The sequence below is a fragment of the Acipenser ruthenus genome, chromosome 14 (assembly GCF_902713425.1).
Source record: "Acipenser ruthenus chromosome 14, fAciRut3.2 maternal haplotype, whole genome shotgun sequence".
Classification (NCBI taxonomy): domain Eukaryota; kingdom Metazoa; phylum Chordata; class Actinopteri; order Acipenseriformes; family Acipenseridae; genus Acipenser; species Acipenser ruthenus.
The window spans coordinates 2,186,304-2,198,255 of NC_081202.1; the positions used below are offsets into that span (position 1 = coordinate 2,186,304).

Consider the following 11,952-nt stretch of genomic DNA (forward strand, 5'->3'; position numbering starts at 1 on the left):
GGAAATGCTGATTCTCTGGCAAAGTTTAAGTCCTGGCTGAAGGCCCATTTGTTCTTTCATGCCTTTGGAGTGTTAAAGCATCTTAAGTTTTTATTTTGAGTCTTATTTTACTTTTATTCTTTTATTATTCGCTCTTGCTTGATTGTGATGCGCTTTGAGATGAAAGGAGTTATATAACACTATTTTTTATTGATTGATTGATTGATTGGTAAGTTTGGAAGGTGACATATAGCCATTGCCATGACATATATTGTGTCGTTTTTGTACTGCATTCTGTTACTTTAATATTTTTCTGTATGATTCAATCTTACAGGCTGCCATCTTGCTTGCTTGTAGGCAAGTGTTGTTTTGCCATAATCATCATTGTAACTGTTGACTTCACTTATAGGTCAAAAGTTAAAAAGGTCACATTATCACATGACTTCTAAAGAACCAGGAACAAATGCCAATAGCAGAACCACACAGGAGCGCTAGCAAGATGGAAGCCTGTTGGAAGCTGTTTAGACAGGACTGTGGAGGACAGAGATCAAAATCACATTTTCCAGCAACATAACTTGCAATTGTACATAATAATAAAAGAGTTAAACAAAAATATGAATACAATAATATGCCCTTTAAATAAATGAACACAAGTCACAACCCATTGCCTGCACCACTCAGCCCAGCTTCCTACCCCCATCTTTCCTCCTTCCACTTGCTGTCTATCTGTTACCTCCTTGGATGTAGCAACAAAGCCTCTGCATCCTCCCTCCACTGCAACAAAGCCTCTGCATCCTCCCTCCACTGCAACAAAGCATCTCCATCCTCCCCCCACTGTGCAACAAAGCCTCTGCATCCTCCCTCCACTGTGCAACAAAGCCTCTGCATCCTCCCTCCACTGCAACAAAGCCTCTGCATCCTCCCCCCACTGTGCAACAAAGCCTCTGCATCCTCCCTCCACTGCAACAAAGCCTCTGCATCCTCCCTCCACTGTGCAACAAAGCCTCTGCATCCTCCCCCCACTGTGCAACAAAGCCTCTGCATCCTCCCTCCACTGCAACAAAGCCTCTGCATCCTCCCTCCACTGCAACAAAGCCTCTGCATCCTCCCTCCACTGCAACAAAGCCTCTGCATCCTCCCTCCACTGTGCAACAAAGCCTCTGCATCCTCCCTCCACTGTGCAACAAAGCCTCTGCATCCTCCCTCCACTGCAACAAAGCCTCTGCATCCTCCCTCCACTGCAACAAAGCCTCTGCATCCTCCCTCCACTGTGCAACAAAGCCTCTGCATCCTCCCTCCACTGCAACAAAGCCTCTGCATCCTCCCTCCACTGCAACAAAGCCTCTGCATCCTCCCTCCACTGCAACAAAGCCTCTGCATCCTCCCTCCACTGCAACAAAGCCTCTGCATCCTCCCTCCACTGCAACAAAGCCTCTGCATCCTCCCTCCACTGTGCAACAAAGCCTCTGCATCCTCCCTCCACTGCAACAAAGCCTCTGCATCCTCCCTCCACTGTGCAACAAAGCCTCTGCATCCTCCCTCCACTGCAACAAAGCCTCTGCATCCTCCCTCCACTGCAACAAAGCCTTTGCATCCTCCCTCCACTGTGCAACAAAGCCTCTGCATCCTCCCTCCACTGCAACAAAGCCTCTCCATCCTCCCTCCACTGCAACAAAGCCTCTGCATCCTCCCTCCACTACAACAAAGCCTCTGCATCCTCCCTCCACTGCAACAAAGCCTCTGCATCCTCCCTCCACTGCAACAAAGCCTCTGCATCCTCCCTCCACTGCAACAAAGCCTCTACATCCTTGCTTATATTGGTGACATTTGTTCAGAGAGAATAGCTGGCGGTATACGAGGTTGGCGTTATAAAGGCATCTGTGTAACGCAGGACAACTGTAGATAGATAGATAGATAGATAGATAGATAGATAGATAGATAGATAGATAGATAGATAGATAGATAGATAGATAGACAGACAGATAGATAGATAGATAAAAACTGGCCCATCGTGCTCATGTAACATTATTGCCATCTAATGGTAATCAGTGTTAACACAGTTCTTCCCAGGTTGGTATGAGAAAGCCTCCTCAGGATTTAGAGAACAGTGGCCTCTACTGGTTAGTTTTACAATCCTTGTCACGCCTCAGTGCTTCCACAGAGTTTTGTTTCTTAATCTTATAATTAACTGGTAAGCTGTGGGGAGCTGTCAAGATGAAGCTATTGTTGCAGGAATGGTTTATTTAACCAGTTCACAGCAGGTTTGACAAGGCCTGCTTGATCCATTAACTTGTTAAATAACTCTGGGATGTGACAATGTTTGATGTAACAGGGTTCCTTTAAGTATTCATAATACAGCATATGTCCGTGGGAAAGGTGAATCATCAGTAGCTGAATTGGCTATCATCTACCGTGCATGTGTGTTGCACGCCATCCATTTGGGTTGAATTCCTGGGAATGTGCCCCATGAATCACTGCAGACAAGAACTCCCATTCATTGTATTCAGGGGACTAGGAAAGGGCATTGAAAGTACACATGTGAACCTGTGCTCTCCTGACTGTAGGGCTCACCCCACTGTCATACCTTTACCAGGTGAGTAACTCAGTTCATCACTGCTTCTCCAGATCCCAGCAGCTGATTGATCTCACACTTAAAGGACCGCTGATTCAGCATCAACATTATCAGCCCATTCTGTACCCTCGCCACACTCCTTGTGAAGAAGTCTCCTGCCCTCTGTCCTAGGTCTATATCCATGTCATTGGTCCTGGTTTCTGTTCTGTGCTTAAAGACATGTTTATAGTAGCAAAGTATGGGTCAGTGTTCTATTGGTAAGGAGTAAGGAGATTTAAAAATGCCTTTCAGTTTTAGTTTTTCCTTCACTGATCCTGCAGGTAACATTCATGACTACACAGGCACTGCAAGAGCAGGAATGTGAGTGGCAAGAGGGCTTGAATGATGAGGAAGCGAGTTTGCCAGCAGCTGAAACTGCCTTTAAGCAAAGCAAACCAACCAACAAGGTCTGTTCCATGATGAAGGTGTGGCACAGCGGTGTTCATAGTGACACCCGGACTCCTGTCCCTTACCTCAGCCCTTGCCTTTGGAATTCATTACCACCTTTGGTCAGACAAGCAGTCTGTTCCTGTTATTTAAATCTCTTGGTACATTGCCTTAAGGTTGTGAATTGATTTTAAATAGCTGACTAACAACGAAAACATTTCTTAGTCGTTTTAAACTATCAGTTTTTAATCATATTTGCTCTGCTAACATGTGTTCAGCGCTTTGAGAGGACCTGGTCTTGAAAGGCACTATATAAGTGTAATGTTGTTGTTGTCTTACTACATAATTAAACACAACCATGAGGCCCTGCATCTCGTAAAGGCTGACATGAATAAGAGTGGATATTGAACTGCAGTAAATGAAGACGCCAGCAAATGTCATGACCCATTTATTAAACAACCCTTCATTATCAGAATCATTATATTAAACCTGTATTTAATACATGGCAAGGAATTCTTTATTGTCCTTAAAAAAAAAAAAAAAAGAAAGAAAACTTCACTAATCAACTTTTTAAGTTTTAATTCTCCATACCACACTGTGATGCACAAACCCCATGCAACACCTCTCACCCTATTGTAGAAAGTCATCCACTATTCAAATGAAATCATTTAACTAGATTCTCAAAATCGAGAGCTCCATTATTATTATTATTAATATTATTTTTACAAGTAATTATTACAGTATCACACCAGGCACTAGCTGATCGACTTACTAGAAATGTAAGCATGTTTGCTATTGCAACACAAACATACATGCAAGTGACATAGAAAATTAGAGCCATCGGTATCATTAAAAGCAGATTCCCACATATCTAACCTGATCATTCATAACCAGGTTCCATCACAATTACATACGGGACTCTCTAGATAAAATACAAAGCAAATGTAAATCAAAAAGACTGTCAGGCAGTCTGCATCAGCATTTTGGATTTCAATAGCTTAGATTCTTAACAAAACTGTATGAAGTGACCAGAATATTTTACTAGTGGCAGGCAATGTATATAATAACACACAGGAAACCGCTTGATGTACAGGCACCATTTCTGTACTGGAATAAAACACAGCTTTGCTTACAGCTTTGCTTACATAATATGGTTCAGGGTATAAATCTAGGGATGAATACACTTACAAACTTTTTTTTTTTTTTTAAAGAACTAGCGTTCGATTGACCCGTTATTTGAAGTTCTGCTCAGCTGCCGTTTGAATCACATTATTATTTTGTTGCTGTAGTAGAAGCAGCTGTTTGTAAAATATCCCTGTGTCGGCAGCATTTTCCCCACGGATAGCGTTACCAGGCAGATGCATCAGGCATGATTGTGTGAGCTGAACAGACTGGAGACACACACTGCTTGTTTAAGCCTATTTATAAACCAACTGAGAATAATCTAACAAAGTAACATGCCCCAATGTTACCCTTTACACACACGCTGGTCAGCGTCTGAGCTGCTTTCCTCATCCACTACATTAGGAGAGCCCTTCGTAATCTTCTTATTTCATACGACTGCAATCAAATTTGTCATTTTGAATTTGGAACAGGAGGAATCTGCAGCACATGCCCTAGACCAAACAAGACGGACACTGCTAAAGAAGGGAAAGACAAACCTAAATCGAGGTCTGTTGGTCTGTTCATGCCTGAAAGAGGTTGTAGTTTACCAAATGATTTCATAAATCTTACCTGTCACGTACTTCCAGTCCTTACACAGGTCTCAAACATGCGGTAAAGCTGTTCAACTAAATTCGCAGTTTTTTTGCCGCACTTTCAAGGAAATCTGTTACAGATTCACTTCCTAGGTCATTTAAACACAGCTGTGCCTTCTGGGTCAAAGCTGACTGCAAAGCATGTCAATGAACAGGGGAAGCAGCTGTTCAGTTAATGACAGGAAAGGAGGGATTGAAGGGGTGGGGGAGATTTGAAGGAAGTGCAAAACTATCTAAAGCAAGGCTTGCAAACAGATTTCCTTCACCTGGTTAAAACGGAAAGTTTTAAAATTAAAATACATGCTCGCGAAGACGTCTGTTTCATTCAAAACTGGTAGTGTGCAACAGGTAAGATTTATGTCGTTGTTCATTTGTTAGCTACACACGCTCTTCAGTGTTTTTTTCTGCTGGCTCTTAGCCCTGGCCTGTTCACCGAGCAGCAGGATGTGGTCAGCGAACTCGCGCACCGCCCCACGTCCAGCGCTGTTCCTGCAGGTGTACCCCGCGGCTTTCACGGCGTCCGAGGAGGCATCGTGGGGGACCCCACTCACCCCAGCCTTCTTCAGGCACTCCACGTCACTTTCATCATTACCTGCAGAAAAACAAGGAAAGGGCTTCAATATATTCTACTGCCAGGGACTGCTAGAAACATTACTGCTTTACCAGGGCATTGGATGCAAGCCTAAAATTTAAATTCATGGGTGCCAATCCAACTTTATACAATTATTAATACTAATCAATAAAATCTTTGCCCACTGAAAGATACATTACTAAAAGTTTGTTTCAGCTATTTATATTTGACCTGAACGATCTATCTTTAGATGGATGGGTTTTTTCTGCTACTGCACAACAAGAGTATTCTGCCTGGGCTTTCAACTTTCAATCAGATATGAATTTGATATAGATTTCATTATGCGATCTATTCATTTATTGTACATCCTAATAAAGACTGTGTGGTCCAGTGGTTAAAGAAAAGGGTTTGTAACCAGGAGGTCCCCGGTTCAAATCCTGGCTCAGCCACTGACTCATTGTGTGACCCTGAGCAAGTCACTTAACCTCCTTGTGCTCCGTCTTTCCAGTGAGACGTTGTTGTAAGTGACTCTGCAGCTGAGGCGTAGTTCACACACCTTAGTCTCTGTTGGATAAAGGCGTCTGCTAAACAAACAAATAATAAAAACAAATAATACTTCAAAACTACCAACCCTGAATAAATAACACTTACCAATATAAGCCACTTGCTCCCATGACAGTTTCTTTTTCCTTTTCCAAAGCTCCAGAACTTCCAGCTTGTTTGCTGCATTCTGTTCTAATTGGCAGCCAATCTTTTTGGCTAGCAGTTTGTGTATAGAGCAGTCTCTGGATGAGATGAGACAGACCTGCAAAAGCAACACGGACAGTTATCCAATGCACACACAAATACAGACTCTACCACATTAACCGAGAAGCTGGACAAATCAACATGAGGCTAGAGGTCTGTGATAAAAGTTGGGAGCTAATGAAGACACTCATTTATGTACTTGCATGTGCAGTTTCTTAAAAGCTTTACATTATAGTTTTGAAACAGAGCTTGTCCTTGTACAATGTATAGCTATTTGCTGCTGTCCTAGCACACAGCAGTATATTACAGAGTACACAGTGATTGTGATCTTGTACGTTTCTTTATATTTTCCTCAGGCAGCGCACCATGGAGATTCCCTTGGTGTCTGTCAGTGAATGGCGTGCAGTACCTCCACTCCCTGCTCCTGGATCGTGGAGATCCCCGTGGTGTCTCTGATGTTCCAGGACACCAGCTCCTCTCCCCCAGCAGACAGATACACCTGCCCGTCGGTCAGGCACCCATCAATATTGCACACAAGCAGCTTCACCTGCTCCAGCTGGTCCTTCCCAAAGTATCCAAACCTAGAACAGCAATCAAACACTGTTCTTGACTCGCTCTACTCCTCCCAGAGGGATAACCACCCTTGCAATCATTTGGAGTGGTTCTTATTACTCTAAACATTCAGGTATTGTGCTTATTGCTTTACCTGAGTACTCTCTGCTCCGCGACTGGCCAGTCGATGTCTATATCAATATCTACACTGAATTCAGGAAGCATCTCGTAGTAGGCCATTTTACCACCCTGGAAAAGCACAAGTGAAAACGGTAATGCAATTCTCCCTGTGTCAATGGTGACACCGCACATCGCAAGTGAGTGTCTTAACCACAAATCAAAAGATCAGATCCCGTCTGCATTCGTGCTTTTAGAGCTTTTACCTCATCTCATCACACCGACAGGGGACAGGACAGAATCCACAACGACAGTGCATCACACAACATTGCCTGTTACACATGCAAATAGAATGGTTGCAGATGCTCTGTTATCCTATTTTTTTCATTAGGGACAAACTCACAATGACTGAATGTAATTCAGGGATGTCTCTGTGCAATTCAGGGAAGTCTCTGTGCAATTCAGGGAAGGCTCTGTGCAATTCAGGAGATTTCACAGCAGACCCCCCCCCCTTAAAGGAATTAAGGGCAGTAATCACTGAGGAAAGATCACATATCAGTTATGATGAATCTTCCATGGTGGCCCCTACACCATATTGACAGTTGTATGGCAGGTATGTAAGTGTTACCTGTAAATATCCTTTCTCTATCAACTCTCTTGATGCAAAGTAGAAGGAGCCATTCTCACAGAGCTCCCCATCCCAGTCCTGTCTGCGAGGTCTGTTGGCAGGGTCCAGGTTCAGGGGTTTGGTATCCACACCTGCACTCACACAAATGAAGACAAACGTTAAGCTGTGGGGGGAATGTACGGATAAACAGAGGAGACATCCTGAACATTCATGGAGTACTGTAGTTATTTCATGAGTTAGCATAGCGGAATAACCCACTGCCATCCTCACCCATGAACAGGGGAGGAAATAAGACTCCTATTGCACAGCAGTTTCACCCATTCCAAAACGTACCATTATCCCCAGATAATGATATATGCATCATTTGAAGCACCGCTGTTTCAATCGACGGGATACAGCCCGACCTGTTTATTTTGATTTGATGTTTGTATAGCTACCTCCTGTCTTGACCTCCTGCCAGCGGAAATGGTGGCGCCTCACGACAGAGAAGACGGAGTCGCAGCCGTCCTCCCGGATCTTCCTCGTCGCATCCTGCAGGTGGATGGGGTGGAGGCACGGGGAGGTGGCTTGAATGTTTCCAATGATATCAACCTCTGGGGAAAAACAAACAGTTACACATTCACAGGGCAGCATCGAGAGGCAAGCACATCCACTCTAAAGCAGCGATGGATATTCAGCTGCACATTCTAAATCTGGACCTGCCCTAGGTGGCATGTTTGATGATATAAATAAAGAGGTGAATTTTCAGATTGCTAAATACAGTATGTGTGATAACTGATTTATTTTTTTTGCTTGGTGTGTGTATATATGCAATTACGGGTAAGTGCAGGAAAAAACAAACAAAAAAAAACAACCAGTATCTAATTTAGTTAATAGCGCTCATTAGATTAGATTCACTGTATATACAAACACTAGCTTTCAATACCTCTTCAGGTATGAATGGAAATTGAAAGAATGCTTTTGTGTATATCTGGACATGCAAATGTATTTTGTGCAATACTGTTTAGGCACATCGTATGATGCTCTGAAATGAAAAGTGGTGTAAAGCAACAGGTTACAAGTCTACAGAACTATAGACATGTGTGAACAGACTGCTCTTTCTTAACTGGCTCATGCATGATACACATGGGAAGTTGCAGTATGAAAATAAACTTTCAGCAGCAAGTCTCAGCCAAGGTCTTTCTACACCAAAAAACATGTGGAGCCCGTCACACCACAGCCTTGACTATCACTGTGCTCGGTACCTTTGTGCAGCCTCAGAAACTCCTGGATGGCATCTAAGGAAGACGAGGAGTCTGTTGAAACTTTCGGGCTCCTGCGATGGACCTGAGCACCGAACTCTTCAGCCACCTCTGCAATTTTAGAATGGTCTGTTGAGACCCACACGCTGTTAAAAAAAAGACGGTAGCATTGATGTGTCAAGAGCGTTACTCGGATTGAGCTCCCCCACAGCAAGCAGGACTGGGCTTATTCACTGTACAACTCCACTTGAAACAATGGAAGAAACAGCTGCTTGAATTTGTGTAGATAGCTTCTCTCCACAAAGACTCTAAAAAGTGTAGAGCTCCGTGGAGAGCAGCAATAACCACAAACCTCTCAGATGTAATGGAGCTACCCCACGGAGCGTCATTCAAAAGTGTATGTACTGTTCTCACAATAACCATTTCTTTGAGCTTTCAAAGTGGGCTTTCCTGTTGCAACTAATTACATTGCAAACCTGTACAACTGCTGCTTGAGCCTGTGATACTTTAGGCAGTAGTTCTCAAATTAGGTTCTGGGTGCCCCTGGACACATTAAAACACTGGCTTTTAAACATGGAATTTACTGTACATTCTTTGGGTTCTCAAAAAACAGGTCTTGGTGGCCTCTGGATAATTGCTGGCTTGAGGTCTGTATTTTAGGAATTGTTCTTAACATAAATTAAACATGTATTGTATCTCACCTGAAAAACCTGTTCTAATCACTATTTTTTTTTTTTTACTGTGTGGGCATATGAAGAAAATATTCTGGTTTATAAATATACTTGGTCCAAAGTGTTATATTTGTTATTTTATATTTGTTTTCTACATACAGACACAGACAACAAGCAAACATGCAGAAGTATACAACTTAGTATTCATTACATACATTAGTATGTTTGTATTGCTTAAAACTAACGCTTCATTAAGTGCCTGTAAAGCAACAACATTACTACTAATGAGAAACAAAGACAACAGTTTGCGATCGATATTACTAGCAATCACACACTGAACACTGTGAATGAGTATACAGTGCAGAGCAGCTAGCAATCACACACTGAACACTGTGAATGAGTACACAGTGCAGAGCAGCTAGCAATCACACACTGAACACTGTGAATGTGTATACAGTGCAGAGCAGCTAGCAATCACACACTGAACACTGTGAATGAGTATACAGTGCAGAGCAGCTAGCAATCACACACTGAACACTGTGAATGAGTATACAGTGCAGAGCAGCTAGCAATCACACACTGAACACTGTGAATGAGTATACAGTGCAGAGCAGCTAGCAATCACACACTGAACACTGTGAATGAGTACACAGTGCAGAGCAGCTAGCAATCACACACTGAACACTGTGAATGAGTACACAGTGCAGAGCAGCTAGCAATCGCACACTGAACACTGTGAATGAGTACACAGTGCAGAGCAGCTAGCAATCGCACACTGAACACTGTGAATGAGTACACAGTGCAGAGCAGCTAGCAATCGCACACTGAACACTGTGAATGAGTACACAGTGCAGAGCAGCTAGCAATCGCACACTGAACACTGTGAATGAGTACACAGTGCAGAGCAGCTAGCAATCACACACTGAACACTGTGAATGAGTATACAGTGCAGAGCAGCTAGCAATCACACACTGAACACTGTGAATGAGTATACAGTGCAGAGCAGCTAGCAATCACACACTGAACACTGTGAATGAGTACACAGTGCAGAGCAGCTAACAATCACACACTGAACACTGTGAATGAGTACACAGTGCAGAGCAGCTAGCAATCGCACACTGAACACTGTGAATGAGTATACAGTGCAGAGCAGCTAGCAATCGCACACTGAACACTGTGAATGAGTATACAGTGCAGAGCAGCTAGCAATCGCACACTGAACACTGTGAATGAGTATACAGTGCAGAGCAGCTAGCAATCGCACACTGAACACTGTGAATGAGTACACAGTGCAGAGCAGCTAGCAATCGCACACTGAACACTGTGAATGAGTACACAGTGCAGAGCAGCTAGCAATCGCACACTGAACACTGTGAATGAGTACACAGTGCAGAGCAGCTAGCAATCGCACACTGAACACTGTGAATGAGTACACAGTGCAGAGCAGCTAGCAATCACACACTGAACACTGTGAATGTGTATACAGTGCACAGCAGCTAGCAATCACACACTGAACACTGTGAATGAGTATACAGTGCACAGCAGCCTATTCTAACATATGGTGCCTGCATCTTCACACAGCACACGGCAACTTTGTGCCTGATTCCTTCTGCGCGTACCTGTCGAATACCCCGGAATCAAACGCAGCCCTGAGCACCCATCCGATCAGCGGCACCCCCGCCAGCACCTTGATGTTTTTCAAGGGGATGCCTTTGCTGCCGCCCCTCGCCAGGATCAATGCTGACAGGTGCGGCTTTTTGCCCGACTCCTTGTCAGAAACAGTCATTTTTCGTTTCCTGCCCGAGGCGCTGGCGTTCTCATTGGAACCCGAAGCAGTGGCGTTCATCTTTCTCTTTCCAGTGTTTGAGCTATTGAAACGCCATTCACTGCTGTCGCGGGTAGTGCTCATACCGGGATCTCCAGACTCCGATACTGTTGTTTCATCCATTTATTTATTTGCTTACAAAGACACCCTAGTCCAAGCCACACGCCTATCCTATAACTGAATTACAGGGTACTGTAACAGAACTAGCGTGCATTACTGTGTAACTTCCTGGTGTGGCTCTGCACTGGGATTCTGGGATTGGTCATGCCAATGCTGTCTGGTGATGACGTGGCCGTTAACGTCCCCAAAATCGAAAGGGAAAGTAACGTAAAGCGTTTGTAAAAGTCGCAAACCAAACCACTTCAAGAAGGCGCTGTTTTTTGAAAATACTGGCAGTTACGTAAACGTCTGCTTTAATTTATTTTGTCAATTCTGTAGTTTATTGATGCAATGGATCCGTTTGGTAACAATATGGTAGCCGCCCCGGGTAGTACCAGTATACCCTACAGGCTTAGAAATCCTGAGATGTATTTTCATTAGCATTAAATTATTGTGGCAATGCGACAGGTGTACGCTGCATGTTTATTATTTGTATATGTGGCTGTGTTTTGTGAATGTTGTCAAAACTAGGACGAAGATGCCGATTTTGTAATTGGATAGGCGGTTCCGGGGCTAGAGACCATATTAACACAGCACCTCCATACTGTGATTAACTTGTTAAACTAGAAGGTGCAGTATCAAGGATACGACTCCGTCTTTGGTTTGAAACAATAATATTTATTAACCTTTTGCTTACTAATAGTGAATAATAAATAATAATTTATAGTTGCATAACAATAATAATAATAATAATAATAATAATAATT

The 11,952-nt window shown here is 43.4% G+C and overlaps 1 protein-coding gene across 1 annotated transcript; it reads right to left on the reverse strand.

Moving 5' to 3' along the window:
• Positions 1-3,412: 3,412 nt before the first annotated feature.
• On the reverse strand, positions 3,413-11,347 carry LOC117419575 (N-acylneuraminate cytidylyltransferase-like). The gene is made up of 8 exons (XM_058985541.1): positions 10,881-11,347; positions 8,594-8,736; positions 7,787-7,942; positions 7,350-7,480; positions 6,759-6,853; positions 6,462-6,633; positions 5,957-6,110; positions 3,413-5,326 (listed from the first exon to the last, which is right to left on the reverse strand). Exons 1-8 carry the CDS (start codon positions 11,207-11,209, stop codon positions 5,109-5,111), a joined length of 1,398 nt encoding a protein of 465 aa, XP_058841524.1. The 5' UTR covers positions 11,210-11,347; the 3' UTR covers positions 3,413-5,108.
• Positions 11,348-11,952: the final 605 nt, after the last annotated feature.

Excerpts from the sequence above, each read along its gene's own strand:
- LOC117419575 (XM_058985541.1), bottom strand. The coding sequence starts at position 11,209 with ATGGATGAAACAACAGTATCGGAGTCTGGAGATCCCGGTATGAGCACT. Across the intron at positions 8,737-10,880 it reads GATTCCGGGGTATTCGACAG|CGTGTGGGTCTCAACAGACC; the intron begins GTACGCGCAGAA and ends TTTTTTTAACAG. Across the intron at positions 6,111-6,461 it reads TCCAGGAGCAGGGAGTGGAG|GTCTGTCTCATCTCATCCAG; the intron begins GTACTGCACGCC and ends TTGCTTTTGCAG.